This window comes from Corvus moneduloides, chromosome 11 (genome assembly GCF_009650955.1).
Source record: "Corvus moneduloides isolate bCorMon1 chromosome 11, bCorMon1.pri, whole genome shotgun sequence".
NCBI classification, from domain to species: domain Eukaryota; kingdom Metazoa; phylum Chordata; class Aves; order Passeriformes; family Corvidae; genus Corvus; species Corvus moneduloides.
In genome coordinates this window covers 18,407,056-18,425,635 of record NC_045486.1, presented here as the reverse complement: position 1 = coordinate 18,425,635, position 18,580 = coordinate 18,407,056, and the positions used below count along the sequence as shown (strand labels likewise).

General features: G+C 37.9%; 2 protein-coding genes across 2 annotated transcripts in view; one reads left to right on the top strand and one right to left on the bottom strand.

Moving 5' to 3' along the window:
* Window positions 1-18,580, top strand: part of CENPP (centromere protein P) — a 112,652-nt gene that overhangs the window by 49,588 nt on the left and 44,484 nt on the right. The gene's annotated exons all lie outside the window — the stretch shown is intronic.
* Window positions 1,536-17,341, bottom strand: ASPN (asporin). Its single transcript, XM_032121288.1, is given in 11 exon segments — window positions 1,536-2,759; window positions 3,327-3,389; window positions 3,391-3,431; window positions 3,434-3,465; window positions 4,614-4,707; window positions 7,068-7,178; window positions 7,557-7,625; window positions 7,628-7,769; window positions 10,069-10,181; window positions 11,521-11,791; window positions 17,029-17,341. Coding segments are annotated over 10 exon segments (1,110 nt in total). The 5' UTR covers window positions 11,768-11,791; window positions 17,029-17,341; the 3' UTR covers window positions 1,536-2,561.

Sequence of the window (18,580 nt, the reverse complement as noted above, 5' to 3'; positions counted from 1 at the left end):
AATTATTATTACCACAATTGCCAGCTGAAGAAAAATATCTGAAAATAGTGGAGGAGCATTGAGCATATTTTTGTCTCGTGTCATCCTATCAGTTTATGACGTTGATCTAGGAAATTACTGGTTTTTCTCTAATAATAACTCCTACAGGAAATGGTTAAAATGAACCATATGATACTTCCCTGCTGTGATGCAAAATTGTCACTGTAGTTTAAATCACAGATGAAGTTTTTTTAAACTTCCAAGCTGGCTGAGTTTGCCCTGAGGATGGTGCAAACCTAAGCAGTTGATAAAATCTTTTGGAGATTATTTATTAAGAGTGAGGGTAGAGGTAGGTTCTTCAAAAGCAGCGCTGCAGTTTCTTCTATGAACGTTCTATGTATCCGTGGGTGCTGACTGTAGGAAGTTTCTCAGTCTGGGTACATGGCCAAGAGGAAAGAGTGAGAAAGCAAGAGGGTTTTTTAAGGCTGTGGAAGGATAGGATCAAGACTATATGGTCTTCTACCACTTAGGACTTTACTACATTTTTACAAAGTTTTCCCAATATCATGGGACTTCAACAGCAGGCCCAAAATTTGGTCAAACTCTTACACAAATACCTGTAAGGAATTCATAGGTTTAGAGAGTACAAGCATTCCTGTTGTCCATTGTTAACCCCAGTTAGATAAGGAATTGTTTGCATTCCCTGTTGTGTTTCCTTTTAAACCTTACCAGTGAATTAGTGTAGAATAATGTACTGCACAACACTGAGTTTATTCTTTCAGTTAAGCTACAGAACTGGAATCAGCTTCTCTGTTGGTCTTGGCGTTGCTGAAATGATGTAACTGGTTTAGCATGAGTGTTCATGAATGCATATAAATCAGTGAGTCATAGAAATGTAATCATTTTTCTGTTATCTACTGTATTTACGAACACCACATGGGGTTATGAGTTGTTATGGGACTGTAAGACAGGGGAGTCTGTCCTTAAGGGCATGTTGGTATTTGCTAGGAAATGCACTCCTTAGAAGCATCTTCAGAAGCCAGGAATAGAAAGATGCTTGGTCATCAATAGATTTCAGGTCTGGTGTTCTGTTTAGTCTTCTGGTTTTACTCTGCTTTGAAGTGTGTTACAGAATTTCTATTTGCAAATATTGTTCTTCAGTAAAAGCCTCCCCTGGTCTGCTCTGCCTCCTCTCTTCACATAGTTTTGTGTCTCAGCAGCAGAGTGGTGCTAACAAAATATTAACTACCAGGAGACCAAGCAGATGAGAAGAACTGAGATACTAGACTTGATGCTTATTGCATGGTGTACTTAGGAAGGCTGAGAGATTGGGAATTGAATTATTTCTTTGTAGTATTTTCTTCTGTGAGTCTGTGGAATTTTCCAAAGGCTTGGATTTTTAATTTTGTGCAAACCAGCAATGTTAAGTGACCTGTAAGCTCTGTAGATCTGGAAAAAGGAGCATGACAGGAGGTGTCTAGAGAAGAGTCACAAAGATGCTTGGTTATAATCTCAGAATGTTTTGACGTAAGCTACCATGTAATAAAGTATACACATGCAGGTATTCTGTATGTTTATTTAATTTATTTTGAATCCCAATAGCAAATATACACTAAATAGATATCTAAAATATCCATTTTATACAGTACTGTCAGTATTGAGAATTGTGTGTGCTGCCCTGCATAGGAAGGGCAGGGCAGTTCCAGCTGCTTGTTTTTGGCAATTGTAAGGTACTTCCATTAAAGAGGGATCCTTAACCCGTGTGATGTCAACATATAAAAGAGGAAAAGAATAAAGTGAAAAACACGATTACAGGATAAAGGAAAATGTTTGTGCTGACCTAAAGGGAGTTTAATAGTCATTCCTATTAAGCTTGAAGCATATGATAAATCTTGAATCCTACTTTTAATGTTCAGACTGCATCCAATTCTATCAATAGCAAAACATTGAAGGATATTTTCCTCTTAAAGTTGCAAGGAAAAATTAACCAACAACTTTAAAGGCTTTTTTTCTGTTCTTGATATCAAACTTGCCTTTATCTCACTCAAGAGATTGTAAGAATATATTGTAGCTTAGAGACAATGGCCTGACAGTATTGTAGCTTTTTATTGCATCTTTGCTCATTATCAAAAATGGCACAAGAAGTTGCCTTTCAAGTCTGATAATTTTTGGTTTTGTAACTTTTCTTACAACGCTTTCTGGGAGAGAAAAATGTCCTTTCTGTGGAAAAAGTCACTTCCACGTGATTTTTAGAATTTATTTGAAAGAATATATCCAAATTATGTGATTTAAGGAAGAAATTTAACAGCTATAATAGGAAACATCAAATACAGTTTCCAGTTCCACTTTTAAGAGTCCTTCTGTAAGATATAAAGACTTTTGTTTAAATTATTCAAATGTAGGTTGAACATTGTCAAATAATAAAATGGATCCTACTTAACATATTGTTTCTAATTAATTACCTCTGAAATAGCAAATACTTTGTAAACGGTTAAATAGCATAAAATCGGCATTTTTTCTGCAAATTTCAAGTATTGTAAAACTGATTGGACAAGTTGCTTTTGAAACAACCAACTTGGGTCTCACTTGAGGAAATTCCCAAGTTGAACACTGTTCCTGGCTAAAAATGCCCGGAAAGTTGAAGGCTGAACCTCCCAGTACTTGACAGGGTTGTTGAAGAGGCTGATGCCACTGTACAGGGCTTTCTTCTTCCTTCGTCCTGTTGGACAGAAATCGTTCACTCCCAGTTTGGCAATATGGTTGGAATGAAGGAAGACAACCTGCAGCAATAGGAACAGAAAAATACAGGAGTTAGAATGAAAATGGGCAAAATATTCCTTGGCATGTAGGTGACTGAGGTTTGCTACAATGTCAGTTCCATGCAGACCTTGGGAGTAACAAGAGTTTAAAATTTGTGTTAAATCTTTAAAAAAAGTCTTCCTCCTGCCCCAGTCTCTCCCACAAGGAAAAGTCATATGGCATTTTATCATTGTTTTCAGAATAATTGGGTTCTATTCTTAGGGAACTTTGTCCTAAAATGCAATTTTATATTCTCTTGTAGTAAGAATTATAATGATGCAGTATTATATTCTCATTTTCATGAAACATTTTTTGAGTTTAGCATTTTGTTGTCTTCCCCCCCCCCCCCCCAGGAGGGTGTTGCTGCAGTTTGAGTTTCTTTATTTCTTTAATAAGCTTTATGATTTTGGGCTCTCCTAGTAGGAGAGTCTTGGGAAAATGTATGTGTCAGTTAATTATGCCTTTTGGCTGTGACCTAATCAGTGTGACAGTGGGAAAGTCAAACAACTCAGATCTCCCAGAGCTGTCTGTAAAGTTCAGTGTATGACCTGCAGATATTTCAGTTCAGGTAATCCAGGAGGAACCTTCTTCAGCTTATTTTTCTCCAGGTGGGATTTCACGTATACTTGGGATGTTGGCGAAACTTCCATTTCCACTTCTTTGATTTTATTATTGCCAAGGCCTAGCCTAGAAATAGTACAAGGAACACTTAATTAAAGACTAATTGAGATTCACAACAGCATTGAAGAGCTTTTTTTTTTTTTAAGATTGAAATACACAGGAGTAAACACAGGGAGAGAAAAGAACTGGGGGAAGATGATGAAATCTTACCTTTGATAGGAAAAAGCCACCATTGATCTAACTTATTTTTTACTTTAATTTAATCTCCACTTAAAGAAGATTGGCTCACAGCTGTTATCAGTTATCTGATACAAACAATTGTTCAGTTTTGCTTGCAGTTTTTATAACTATAGTGGCAAGTGTTTAAATTACAAACATCAAGCTGCTTGTGAAATAAATCATATCCTTTTATCAAGTAGTACAGCTGCAAAGTATAGTCACAGGAACAAAAAGTGCTGTTCGAATAAACAGGCAAATAGCAATTCTTGTATAGAAAGGTGGTTTTAATGTATGGCTTATTTTTAAAATATAAAGTTTTTTTACTAAGCAGAACTACCTTCTTTCCTATTTCCAGATTTTTCTTATATTTTTGGCTATAAGGCTTCAGCCTGCTTTCCTCAGGTGATTCAGAGGCTGGAGACACGGGTCATTTGGAATTGCTCTTTGTGCCCATCCTGTCATCCCCTTTTTCTCCATTCTTCCCTGATTTCTTCAGAAATGGAAGTTGGAATCTGAAGACAGTTCAGTAGTTTCTGTTACCAAATCCCAAATTCAGTGCTGCTCAGCCATATTTTCAGAGTTCTTAACTGAGCTTTACAGAGAGAACTTCCTTCTGTCCTACCTCAGTGATACACTCCTCAGAAACACACATTTTTCTTTAAACCCCATAGCATTTGAAAGCCCTTACCAAGTTGTTTCCTTTACCAGCTGCTGTATTTATGAGAATAAATTTAGGAGAATTAGAAGAGCTTAGGAAGGGTATATTTTGTTCTTGTCCTACTTTTCTATTGCAGACTGTTGGCAAAACACGTAATAACAAGACCAATGTGGGGGTTTGTTTGGGGTTTAAAGTTTGGTGTTATTTAAGCAATTCTTACTAAAACACCTGTAATTTTTAATTATCTTTTCTCCCATTAACAAGAGAAGTATCAAATAAGAGATCTTGTTGAGCATGACATTTTAACAAATCAAAGGATTCTCCCTGGGAGTTTTACCTTTGAAGGTCTTTGTAACGGTTAAAATCCTCAAGTTCGATTCCTGTGATCTTATTGTCATCTAAGTGAAGCTCCAGAAGACTGGAAGGCAAATCTAAAGGAAAAAAAAAAAAAAGCTCAGTGTGAGGAAAAACAAGCCAGTTTATTTTTTGTTGGAACTTTTATTATGCTCCAAACAGCTTCTTTCCTTTGTGTTTAGAATTGGGTGAAGAATCTTGGGGAGGTTGTCTGCATCAAAGAAATGGGTATTACATGTAAGTATGTTAATGAAGAAAATCACCAACATAATTTGGTTTAAAATAGTAACTTTAAAAGAGAAAAAAAGATGGGGAAGGATATATGCTAATTATGAGATATGAGTTCCAAAAGTTGGTAATTTTTCTGGCTTCCCTTAAACAACTCCCACAGTTACTTTGTCCAAGATGTAAATGTTATTTACATAATAGATCCTGCGTTCTGTGCAATTATCTCAGTCTGTAGTCAAAGCCTGTGGAACCAGGGACAGTTTTTTGAAGATCTGTAATTTTTTTTCTACATGATGTAGCAGTTGTGCTGTCACAGCTGCTAGGATGTGATTGGGAAGAAAGCTTTTGGACTACTCTAAGCAAAATTATGGTATTTGATCGCTCTTTCCCATGCCAGAATGTTTTCTCTTGTGTTTCCAAAAATTCCAAATCCACACTTCCAGTGCACAGATCAGGAGGTGGCGAATCTTTCCACAATATCCTTTTAGTAAGGGCAAGCAAAGATCATCCCAGCCTGAATTAGTTTGCTGATGTTGGGCTCAGTTTTACCATCTCTGTCTAGATGGCACCTGACACCGAGCAGTTCCTGCTGCTCTCTGGGGCTGGGGAGAGCACTGCTCCCACTGCCTTCGGACCTGAAGGGATGTGGCTGCTTCCCAGCCTGCCTTCATTCCACTTGGGATGGCTGGACTGTGTTTGTTTGTTCGGGCTTTGTTCCAGGTTGTGTTTCAGCTCACAGTTCCGGGTGCCTGAGTGACAATATCCCGAGGGAAGGCCACCCACCTGTCCATTGCACATTTTTAATACCTTTGATAAGCTATGTTTTCTGAAACCTTTGTGCCATTATAACATTTGCAGAGAGAAGCATCTACAAACTCAGTTTGCATTTGTGGTGAATGAGTTCACCAGGAAATCGGGTTTGGGTTTGCCTTGTTTATGTGTCTGACACCACATATTGGACCTCATGCTGTGTCGTTATAGGAGATTTCTCTATAACAAAGACAAAATTGGGATCATTTTACGTTGGGTTTTTCTGTGCTGAGTGACAGGAGGAGTTATTATGCTGATATTAGAATGTTTCGGTAGGTTTTTGTTAGGGAGCGTTGCTGTAGGCAAACAGAGGTTTTCTGATCTCAAAGTTAACTGTTGGGGTGAGTTGGTTTTGACTATTGTTGGGGGGTTTTTAAGTGTTCTCTTCTACAGGGATCCTTCTGTGTGTGTATATACATATACATTTTATATATATATATACACATGCATACAGGAAGAGTTTAATAAGAAACAAGTTCTTTATCTGAATTATCAGAAATAAGTACAGGGGCCAACATTCAGTTTCCCTGTGAATTAAAGCATAGAACATAGTGTTTTGCTTTATTTCCTCCCTTCTTCTCTTAGCTGGTAGTTTTTATGTAGTTTTAGTTTTAGGTAGTTTTTATGGTAGTTTTCTCATGAGTTGAAAATCATGAGAATTTGGTTAAATACCACACTGACCTACAGAAAATGCAGGTGGAGTGTTGTACTGAACTCCTTTATGCTACATTTTTGTGTGTGGAGGTCAGTGATTTGTCAAATTAGCATCTTAATTCATTCCTACTTCCAAAGTACAAGGTTGAGGTTTTTTTATATGAGTGATTTGATTTTGTAGTACATTATGGTAAATTTAATTAAATGTTAAAATTAAGTTTTACTTAGAAAAACTACATGGAACATCATATCTGAAGTACAGTGTGACTTAAAATATTAAAAATTAAAGTTGGAAATCTTGGAGTTACGTTTTTAATCCATAAGGAAGTGGGGAATTCTGCATCCCTTATGACCCTGATCAAATATTGGGGAGTTTATCCTTTCTCTGTGAGGATTTTTGAGAGGCTGATGTGTGAAAGATGTGAAGTGACATCATATTATAAATTTCTTTGTATTGTTCTTCCTGAGACAAGTCTCTGGATGCTTCTGTGAGAGAAGTGGATGTGCTGACAGGGAGAAGGTGAGAGAGGGAGCCTGTGTGCACTGTGGTTGTGCTGTTTGTGCATGAACTCTTCTGGGATGGGCAACTGGATACTAAGTTCAAAAAGAAAAATAAAGTAGGAGTTGGTTTGGTAGTAATGAAAATACAAAACAATTTCTGAATGTAATAATCATTCAGATGTTAAAGGATTTTATTAAGGAGTATCCTGGTATAAGTGAACTAGAAGAGGGAAATCTTACCTACCTTTAGGAATTGACGTTAATTTCGCCTCTGCAATTCTTATGTGGTAGATATTTACTCCTTCAAAAGCCCCTGGCTCTATTCCATCATTGTTAAGAGGATTTGCACTCATTTCTGCCCGAGGGGGAAGAAGAAAAGCATTTATGGCATAGGAATTTTGTGTAGGATAGGCTAAGTTCTAAAGAACTGATTTAATTTTATTTATTACTTCTGATATTTAAGCACTCATAAATGTTTAGCTTTGATTGTCCATTCTGAGGGTGTCACAGCTCTCAGTGAATTAAAAGGCTGTGTTTCTTGGCTTGCAGGATAACCCAAAACTTGACCTTTGTAGCAACTTCACAATAGAAACTAAATTGTGGAGGGTATTCCCACAGCATGGATATCTCTTCGAGAGGAAACCTGCACCTTGGGGAAATGTTTGAATGGAAATGATGTAGAATATGTTCCATTTTGGTAAAGATATTTTCTGTTCTACTTAATTGGACTTACCTAAAACATGTAGAGACTTCATTCCTTTAAATACATCCTTGGGGATTTTCTTAACCTTATTAGCATGATTCTGAGCTCTGCTAGAGTTTCTGGGCAGTTTGTGGGAATCTCTGTCAGTTGGTTGTGGGACAAATACAGTCGTCGTAGCCTCTTTGTTGGTTGAAAGGCTTTGGGATGGATCTTGTATATTTTATTGTTGTTCAAAGCCAGTGCCTATGAGAGAGAGAGCAACAGAAAGCTTTCTTTATGAATCTGAAGTCATGGATTTGATATATAATTCAACAATTAAGTATTTAAAATATTTTATTTTTCCACCCTACCAAACTTCAGCCCTTTGTATATGCTTTGGGCATTTCAGTTGATTGTGAAAAACATGAATATGAAAGCTGGAGCATTAACCAGAAGGTAGAGCTGACAAGGTGCCAGTGGATCATGAGAATTGCCAAAACAATATATTTGTATTCAAATATTTTGGGGGATTGTATGGGGGTTATATACTTGGTTGTTATTGTTCCTTAATGCAGACAAATTCTCAAAACCCAGAATCTCATCTTTTATTTCAATATAATGCTGCAAAATAAAAGTGAAGGTTTTAATCTGAGTTTCTTAGATGTTAGTGTCTGTGTATGACACATGAATTTGTTTATTTGCCATAATTTTCCAGCTCTTGTGAATTTTATCTCTCCTGTACAGTATGAGAGGTCTTCTTGGGGCAGCTTTTTGTTCCTCACTTCTACGTGTCATCAGAGAACCTTGTAATGAGTTACTACAGACAATAAAATACAACGTTATCTGAAGTGATTTTGCATGTCAAATCACATCTCTGCATTTCCATACTTAAGCTATTCATTTTTATTCCTTTTTTATTTCTTGAGTCATCTCCTCTCAGGAATTGGGGGCGAATTAGAGCAAATGAGAGTTATTTTTCCCTGAAAAAAATGAGGTTAGCTCAAGGAAATAAACAGGAAATGCTCCTTCCCTAATCAAGTTGCCATCTGTGCCTTTGCTAAGCAGACTCCAGGACTGAGCCAAGTTGTACGAAGTAAACTTTGCTCTCTGTGAAAATGTTGCTCAGCCTTGCCACAAATGACCTGAGGAGAAAAAGCAAAGCAGCTCAGCGTCTTCTGCTATCACATAATTAAGTGGTGACTGGTCTGTAATGTGGTGATTGCTGATGGATTCCAGTGACTTTCTCAGTCACTGGAGATAAGAGTCTCTTAGATCTTTTACACAGACTATAAACCACAGTTTGTGCATTTACCCTTTGTTTGCTGCGAAGACCGTTCTGCAGCCAGACACGAGACAAGGGAATAGGAAATGCTTTGTTGGCAGCTATGAATTTATATGGTTCCTGGTTTTTCTGTCCTGTCTTAAGCTGTAGTAATTAACAAGCTCATTCATAAACACTTAGATCTTGCTCAGAAGCCAAAAATGGCAGAAAGGATTTGTTTTATAGAATCACAGAATGATTTGGGGTTGGGAGGGACCTTAAAGAAATTCAGTTCCACCCCCCTGCCATGGGCAGGAACACCTTTCACTATCCCAGGTTGCTCCAAGCCCCATCCAACCTGGCCTTGGACACTTCCAGGGATGGGGCAGCCACAGCTTCTCTGGACACCCTGTGCCAGGGCCTCCCCATCTCACAGGGAAGAATTTCTTCCAAATGTGTTAGGAATGTTGTTTATGTTAGTTTGTCTCGTGTCTTTCTAATGGAGAATAGAATATAATTAATTTCTATAAGTTATGGAATAGATTTGGTTTTTTTCAGTGAAAATTTAAAAACAGTATTTGTTAGTGGAACTAGATCGGGATACTGGATCTAGGGTGACATCCAATAGAAATAAATATTCTAAAGCAGATTTAATCTTATTTTCCAGTCCTCTGAGACTCTCATTTTCTTTCATTATAAAAAGGGATTATTGTCTACTCTAAACATCTAGATTTATCAGTTGCCAGTGATATTTGTTTCAAAGCCTGTCTCTACATGCATAATTGACCATGATAACAAATTAGGAGTAAAGCCCCTGACTTTTCCTGTAATTCACTGTCCCTCTGTTTTCTGTTTTGGGTCAGTTGGATTTGTTAGCCTTGGTTTCAGTGCTGTATCTGTTAGCTGTATGTTCTGTTCTTTTGAAAATACCCTCAGAAAATACCATTTCAGTTCTCCTGTGAGATTAAGTTGTTTCTGCTGTTTTCCAGCTAAGCAGATAAAAAAGGAGCACTTGCACTGCAGCCTTTAAGATGTAGAGAATGTTTCTATGCATGCTAAGAACTGAAAAATCCTGAGAATCTTTTTGGTTAGGTGCATATGGTACATTTTCTGGATATTGTAGAAAGTAGTTCTTACAAATCGAAGGTATTTGCTTCTTACTATGTGGGAGCACTCAAATATGCAGCTTTAGACTATTTTTATCTATATTCTTGGAGATGGAAATACCATTTGTATTTTTAAAGTATCTAAATATTTCGGATTGCTAAATAAGATTTCAAACTGGGGAAATAGCAAGCTTACATAAAGTGATGTGAGTCCTTGGAGATCATTCTCCTTGACCTCTTTGATTTTGTTGTTTTGAAGGTCAATCATACGAGTATCTGGCGGGATGTTGCGAGGAATTGATGTCAAACCTACAGAAGTATGTGACATAAACAGAAACATTATGGGCTGTATATAAGTCTAAAGAAATTAACTGCCAAACATCAAAACACATTAAGATTGTTGATGAATATGGTGGGGAAGAAAATATGAACAGCCATAAAGCAAAGGGTAGAAGGGAATTTTCGATAGTGGGAGAAACTAATGATGTAAGAATGTACCATCAATGTGTGGATAGTTTGGGGAGGAATTGCTTCTGCCCTGACCATGAAAGCAGAGTGGGGGCTGCTCTTTGTGAGCTCTCTGCATCTGTGAAATAAACCTCAGAGCATGGGTTGTCCTACAGGGCAACAGTTCGGTCCCTGGAGAAAGGATCCCTCATGGAATCTGGGGCAGTGGTTCCCTGTTGAGAAGCTGTGGTTTAAGGGGTCTCTGCTCAGTGGTCCTTTGTTCCTCTGCTCTGCCCTGTCCGTGGCACTGGGAGAGCTGCTGAGGGAGCCATTCAGTTCATGGTGGGGCTGAGAAACCTGTTTTTTGGTGAATGTGGGCAAAGGAGGGTCTCCCACTGCCAGCACTTCAGTACCAGTACCATAAATCATTAACATAACTCATTACTAGTACCAGAAATCATTAACATAAATCAGTACCAGTAGCATAAATCCCCTAACCCAGTTTGCTGATCAGTTACAAACCCACTGCAGTTCAGGCCATCTGAGATCCCGAATCAGCAGAAAAAGACTCAACAGGGACAGTAACTTTCTTTGAGTGGAAATGCTGATGCATGAAATGCTAGATGCTGCCCAATTTATTAACAATTATTCTGTAATTAATAGATTGTAGTTATCTAAAGATGAAGTCTATTAATGTGGGGTTTTTCTATGTGTGAACTCATGTAAAGCAGTTTGCAATCTGTAGACCAGATACATTAACCACAGTTTGATTCCTTGATAATGACACTTTAAAAAAAACCAGCAATTATGTACAGACAATGTTTCTAAGACACAAGGAGTCCAGGATGAAGCTTAGGAAGGTGGCAGGGCTGTGATGAGAACAAATGTCATTGTCACCGTGCTAGTGTTGGGAGCACAGTCCTTTGATTGCCTTGAATCATAGGAAAACTTCAGTGAGCGCTAATTCAAATTGGCACAATTAAAAACCAATTCATTTTAAGGGACTGGGAGGTACCTGCAGCACTGACAGGAGCACATTTGCCTTTGGCTAAACTGTTACCAGGGATGCTCACTTTTGGGAAGTTAAGCTGAGGGGAATACTTTGCATCCCATTTATGTGCTTGCATAATAATTCATCCTTAAAAAAACAAATCCTCCAAGGAGAATCCATTGGAGAACAGACACACAAATTCATTCTTACCTAGGTCAGAGCAGTGGACAACTCTCACATAGCACTGGCATCCAAAGGGGCATGTTGGGAACAGATCAAAAGGAATTAGTGGTAGAATTGGTTCAGCGGTTGGAAATAGAGAATTGTCGTCATCGTAGTCATCATCGTCGTCCTCCATATCTTGGAGCATCATATTCTTTAGTGTAAAATATGAAGGACCAGTGAGAGATTTGGCAGAGCACAAAGCCAAGAAGAGGAGGAGTGTATATTCTTTCATGTCTTCTTAATCAGGATAACCAATCTTGGAAAGTGAACAAACAAATGAAAAAACAAACACCAGAATTAGTGACTAGGGAATAGCAAATGAAGCCGTTGAACTGTTTGCTTCACTCACTGCTACACTCTCTGGTCCTGAAAAACAGTCTGTTGTGAATATTGAGGTTTAATTAGTATATGAAGGATGAAGAATATAAAAATATTCTTTTAAATATAAATTAATACTGTAAAATTACACTTAATATTAACTTAAATTCATTAGGCATTAATGTTATATCAAAGTATTTCAATCAAGTTTTACAAATAATACCATCATTTGCTTCAAGCTTTGTAGTGTAATTTTTGGAGTAAACTTCACCAGAACTTGGAAGATGATTTATTTTATTCCTTCTCAATGAAAAAATATTTTTAGTGGGGTACATTGGCATGCATGCATTGCTTATAAAATTGGGAAGTATTTGATTAGCAGTGCATAAAATGCACTCAGCAGGATACTTCCTAAACACTCAGTATTCCATGCCCTAAAAACTTTAATTAAACTCTTCCTAGTCTAATCTGAAGTTTTCAGTCCTGACAACAGCTTTTCCCATGTCCCAGTCATTTGTTTATTGTTGCCATTGATAGAGGTTCACCTCTGCATGCAAACACATTTCACAGAATTGCAGAATCCCAGAACACTTTGGGTTGGAAGGGACCTTAAAGATCATCTTATTCATGCCCTGTCATGGGCAGGGGACACCTTCCACTGTCCCAGGCTGCTCCAAGCCCTGTCCAGCCTTGCCTTGGACACTGCCAGGGATCCAGGGGCAGCCACAACTTCTCTGGGCACCCTGTGCCAGGGCCTCACCACCCTCACAGGGAAGAATTTCTTCTCAATATCCCATCTAAACCTACTCTCTGTCAGTGTGAAGCCATTCCCCCTTGTCCTGGGTCTCCAGGGTCTTGTAAAAGTCACTCTGTCTTGTCAGCTCTCTTCAGGTACTGGAAGGCCCCACTTCGGTCACCCCAAAGCTTCCCTCTTCCAGGCTGAACAAACCCAATTCTCTCTTGACTTTTGTTGAGGAGGGCTTTTTTCTCTGAGTTGCATGTTAGGAATCCACATCAATGGAAATCAGTAACTTAAGTTACATCCAGAAGAAAAGCTGAAATCTACTAGTTTTGTGTGTGATTTTTTCAATAAACATAGGTTGGGGCTTTTTTGTTTGGTGGGGGTTTTTTTCTTGCTCCTATAAAACTATGTGCAGAGGAGAATGGAGATAGAAGAATTGCCACAAAATGTGGCAAGCCTCTGAGAAAATGCTGTAGATTCAGCCCTCAGCTCGACATTGTTTCCCTTGAAAGCTCAGTTCTGAAAGTCATTTGGAACTGAAAATGTGCTCCACAATCCAAGAGGGGCTGCAGGAAATTTTAGTGTTCATGTCTTGTTATAAAAATGTTCTATTTAGACTATCATCAGCCTCTTGAGGGAAATATTAAATGGGTGTTAGTTCTTCTTTGATCACCTAATTAAATGCTTGCTGACCTGTTTGGATATGAAAAATGTCTTTATGTAGGCATTTTCTCATTGGTCCTCCACTGCAGGAAGAAGAGTGCACTGGTTTGTACAGGGTGTTGACTTGGCTTATTCAAAAATTTTGAGGTTTTGTTGTACCACTTTTTTCTGTGCAAAGTCATTTTGATGCTTATTGGAGGGGGCTCATAACAGCATTAAATGCAATATCCTGCTTACATTGCTGCTCCTGTAGCTGTCTGTTCAGGGAGTTTAAAAAGAAGAAAGCTAACAGTATTCAGATTACATGAAAAGAATGCAGTGACTTCTTTCCCCAAATATATGCCTGAAATCAGAATCACAAGGTACATGTAGCTACATTTAATATTTCCCATAATATTCCTAGTTGCATGCCCATTCAGGTAGGGCATGTACTTTTACTGATGTAACAATCTCTTGAAAGAATCTTCACATGTGTTTTTCCCATAGATTTTCCTTTGTGTTCAAAATAACGTTCTCTTGCAATGCTCCTAGAAAGAATTTTGGGGTTGTTCTTGCAATCCCATACAATGTCTGTCCCTGAAAGACTCTTTGAATATAAACAGTGGTGGGAAGAAGGTGTGGAACCTCTGCTTGTTTATTTGGAGGGAATTATTGTCGTCTCTGGCTGTGCACCTTTGGAATATTTTGCTGTTTCAGTCTTCTATTTTAGCTTCAGAAAAAGGTCAAAATCTTCACTACTTTGGTCATACCATTAATTAGGAGATGAGGAGATGGAAGCCTTTCAGACTTCTAAGTTCTCCTTGTTCTAGGACAAGTGGTTTAATGGCTGGGCTCTCACATTTGGGCTCTCAGGCTCTCTGTTCTTCCCTGGCAGTTTAGGTACTAAGTGACAAAATGCCATGTGCTTTATCCAGTGATGAGACACCATTTCCATATGTAGGATATCAAGTGTGATGATGTTGTGGGACGTGGACGTTCCAAGTCCCAGCTGGCTTCAACTTGTGAGAGGCACTGGCTGTATAGTTTTACTAGATCTAAAAGATGAACTTGCATGTATGTTCCTGAAATGTTCTTTTGGATCTGGTGCTTGGAAGTTCTCCTATGAAACAACTTGAAAATCTGTTCCCACACTTGCATCTGTAGCAAATGGATTGCATATTTCTTTTCACATAGCCAAAAATTAGGATTTCCAACTATTAAAAGATTGAGGCTGTGATTGAAGTAGTGGCCAATTTGAACTCTGGAAAAACATGTGTTGCTCACAAAGTTCTAGAAAAGTAGTGTTGAAATATGTCACTGATGATATTTATTGGTTCTGTGAGTTAAATCTCTTGAAAACAAGTCCCTTTATGTAAGGAAACCTGAGTTGTGACTTTTTAATTTTAAAGTCCTTGCTTCATCTTCCCGTTTTGCCATTAGGAAATCTTTATTGGCTTTGTAGTTAGGAATGATCATCAAGCCTGACTCCAGGTTTGCATTGGCCAAAGAAATGCCAAAGAATGGATCCTAAAGAAGTGAGTTTTATGAAGGGGGGGAGGAGTGTGTTTTTTTCCTGCCTGAGGTTCTGAGTTTCCCTGTAAATAGATGGTGATATGACTCTGTAGAAATGCTCTGACTCTGCAGCTCTTCTCAAAGAACTTAAACAAACCTTCTGCATGCTTAAACTTCAAGAAACAGAGAATTAAAAGAAAGCCTAAAATCCAAGATCCCGGTGATCTTTCTGAAAATACCGTCATGAGAATTTTATGAGATAGTGTTTCAAAAGGTGTAGGTACAGCTGTGCTAATGGTCCCCTGCTGCCATTTGAGCTTGACTGTGCTCCCAGGTACTCCCTGCCAGCTCTCTGGTACGAGCTCTTCCTCTCAGCCTGTTCACTGAGCTGGTTGAACTCACTAGACCAGCACAAAACTCCAATGTGAACAACAAAAAGCCCCATCATACTCTTTTCAAGTGAAGAAACTGAGTCAGTTTGGAGTACCAGAACCAGCACAAAAGAATGGGTGGAACAGCCTGGTTGACAGTGCTGGAACATTAAATAGAAAGAAAAGGAAGGAAGAGCGGTGGGAGAGCCATTCCTGACATATTCAAGCTGTTAGGCAGGCTCAAGTGCTCTGTTAAATAATCCCTGAGCAGCTGGTTATCACTTGGACAAAGCCTGGCTTTGTCCATTCTTCTTTAACAGACCAGAACATTGAAAATGAGTTTGACAAAGAGCGTGGTGAATTCAAGCTCCATTGTACCTTCTTTATATCAATGCTTCTTATCCTTCAGCACAAAAAGCTTTTGAGTAGCACCTTCTCCCTGGAACATGAGCTACCCCAAGGTGAGGGGACTGAATGTGGAGAGTGCACTTCACATGGAGAGATGCTCTAAGATGCTTTCCTGAGGTTGTGTAACTGTCCTAAAATTCACTGCACTGCTTGTTGGGACACTTATCTTCACTAATGTGGTCATCTACACCCAGACTCATATTGCCAAACAACACATGGAACACAGACACTTTTTTATGCTATTAGTTATAATTTATAAATAAATACAGGTGATGTCACAGTATAATTTAATATGATTAAAACCCTTTAGATGTTATGTGGAAAACTCCCATATTTCTGTGATGTGAAAATTCTAAACATGAGTTATGGGAAGAAAAATCCTTTCAGTGAGGACAGAAGTTGTGTTGTCAGCGTGGGATGCGTGCATACAGAGACCCACAACAAATAACTCTGAATTGCTTGGCAGTTGCACACCAGTCCCTGCAGCAACATTGGTTTTTTTGTCTTATCAGTTATGATACTGAAGGAGTGGAGTTAATACATAAAGTTTTAAGACTTAAAAAGACTCTAAATTATATTTAGAAATCACTTGTGTTACCGGTGTACAGAGACAAATTTCCCATGACATTGTTTCTGAAAAGGAAATGTTTAAATGACCCGGTGGTGGTTTTGCAGAGGCAAAGAAACATCCCTGTGTTCATTAATACACAAATCAGTGCTCTGTGCACAGATTTTGTCCAAAGAAAGGCAAGACCATAACTGTTTTGAAATCTATATTTAAAAAATAGTTTCTGGTTCTATTAGTCATTGTCCCATTCCAGAAATAAAAGGAGTTTGTTTAACTCTTTATCAACTCCATTGATTTACTTAAATTGCTGAAGAAAAACAGGAGGAAGGTTTTTGTTAGTAATGTTACTGTAGAAATGTCTGTTGTCAGATATAGTGCAATATTGAAGTTGAGCAGTAATAATTAATAGGATGTTTACAAAATAAATTGTGTTTACAGAGTATTTACTTTTTATGGAGAGCTGCTTGACTCTCGTTACTGAATCTATGAAGCATTTTTAGGTTGTAGTTCATCTACAGCTCATTCTTTCATGGGTTGTTTTTAATTAGTTTGCTGATATGTACTTAAACCCCACCAACTTGAATACCAAATTACAGAAAGCTAACACTGAGTTGTTACTGTAAGAACTGCTGTTATTGTAGAATAGATTTTCATAGATGGTTATAACTGAGAAAAAGTGTTGTGGTCAGTTGTAACATCTTTCTGACAAATCTTTGATAGTTAAATAACTCACTATAGTTCTATTTGTTTTTCAGCTCACATATAGTAAACACAGAAGTATTTCAGCTGCAAGTAAATTTTCAAATGTTCCATTTTAAAAAGTGGCATTTCTGATTCTAAATTATCTGATATTATTAATCTGCCCATAGTGCCTGACATCCTTAACTCTTTGCTGCTATTGACATAGAATAGTTATTCAAACTGGAACATACCTTGCAGGTTTGAAGCTCTTCCAGAAGCACTGGGATAATCCACCTAAGGTCCTTATGTCCAGTTATTTCATATTACAAAAAAAAAAAAAAAATAGGGAAAAAGGAAGTTAGACTGAGTTCTGTGAAATGAAAAGTATATCTAGAGAAAAAGTCCTCTTCCAAGCTCTTGATCCTTCTGGCACCGTGGGTGATACCAGAGTAAAGTGCTGCTTCAGATTAGCCCATCTTAGGTACTGAAGAATGATATTAAGGCGACTTGTTTACCACTCATATGTTTTTCATCACTGCCTGTATGAGAGCCAAAACTTCTGGCTTAACTCTAGACGTCTAGTGGAAGACTTTATAAAACCTGTAGTTTAATAATAGTTTGACATCAGGCCATTGGAAGTACAGTGAGGTCCATTTCAGGTCATTCCTGCTGTGGAATCCCACTTATTTATGATTTCACTAGCCATTATTCTTTTAAAAGTGTGACTTGAATAAAACTATAAAACTTCAGCCAGTGGCAGAGTAAACCAGTAGCCTGCAGTGACCTGCCTGCTGCCAAACCTTTCTAAAGTTAGAAAATTAGGACTTTATTGTGTGGCTGTGTATAAATTTTAGCTCTGCTTTCAGGAGGCAGCAATCTGGCTGGGGACGATGGTTCAAGAATGTAACTGTAGATCAGATTTTTAATCAATATAGCTAATTTCTGTCTGTTTTGTATGGGAAATAAAGCATACCTATTCATGAAGACAGAGACAATATTTGCAGTGTTCTGTGATTGAAATTGTGAGTTTAAAACCAAGTCTTTGAGAATGTGCTCTGTTACAAAGTTTGTACTGATGAGCACATCACAATATTTAGAAACTGGATTATTCTTTGTTTACCTTTCGTAGGCCTCAGTTTATGTAAACTTCAAAAATGTTTAATTAATGGAGTTTACCTAAAGCAAGTTTCATAGTCAGGGAAGCCTTTGTGTCTTTAAATTTACAATACATTATTTCCAGTTCTGTGCACATCTGACTTCATCTGTTTTTTTAATTAGCTCCTTTCTATGTTAAAAGTCTGGTCCTGCTTTGTGAGAAAAAAAAGCCTGGAAATTTTACTTGGGATTTTTTTTATTATCCATGTAATGTGCTGTTTGCAAAATGCCTGTACAAGTTGCATAATAGTTATTTTGTCTACTGTTACTTTCTTAAGGAAGAAAAAGAGTCTATGCCAAAAATTAAAACTTTAGTGCTGTGATACCAACCTAGACAAGCCTCGTGTTACCTGCGAGCATTGCTTTTGATGTGTTCCAGTAGCAACAGATGAATGATGATAAAGAGTCTTCCTATCACTTTTCCCAAGGAATAAAATTACAGTTTCAAAAGTAATCACATTCCCACAGAAAGATCTGAAGGGTGATCTTAAACTTTTTTGAAATCTCAAATTGCTATATCTGCATTCTCTTGCCTGCTTGTAGAAACCAAAGCTTCCTAAGCAAACACTCCCCTGTGCTTTGAATAGCTTGGTTTGGATGGGTGGTTACTTGAGGAAATTTTATTAAATTGCGTTTTAAAAACCCTCC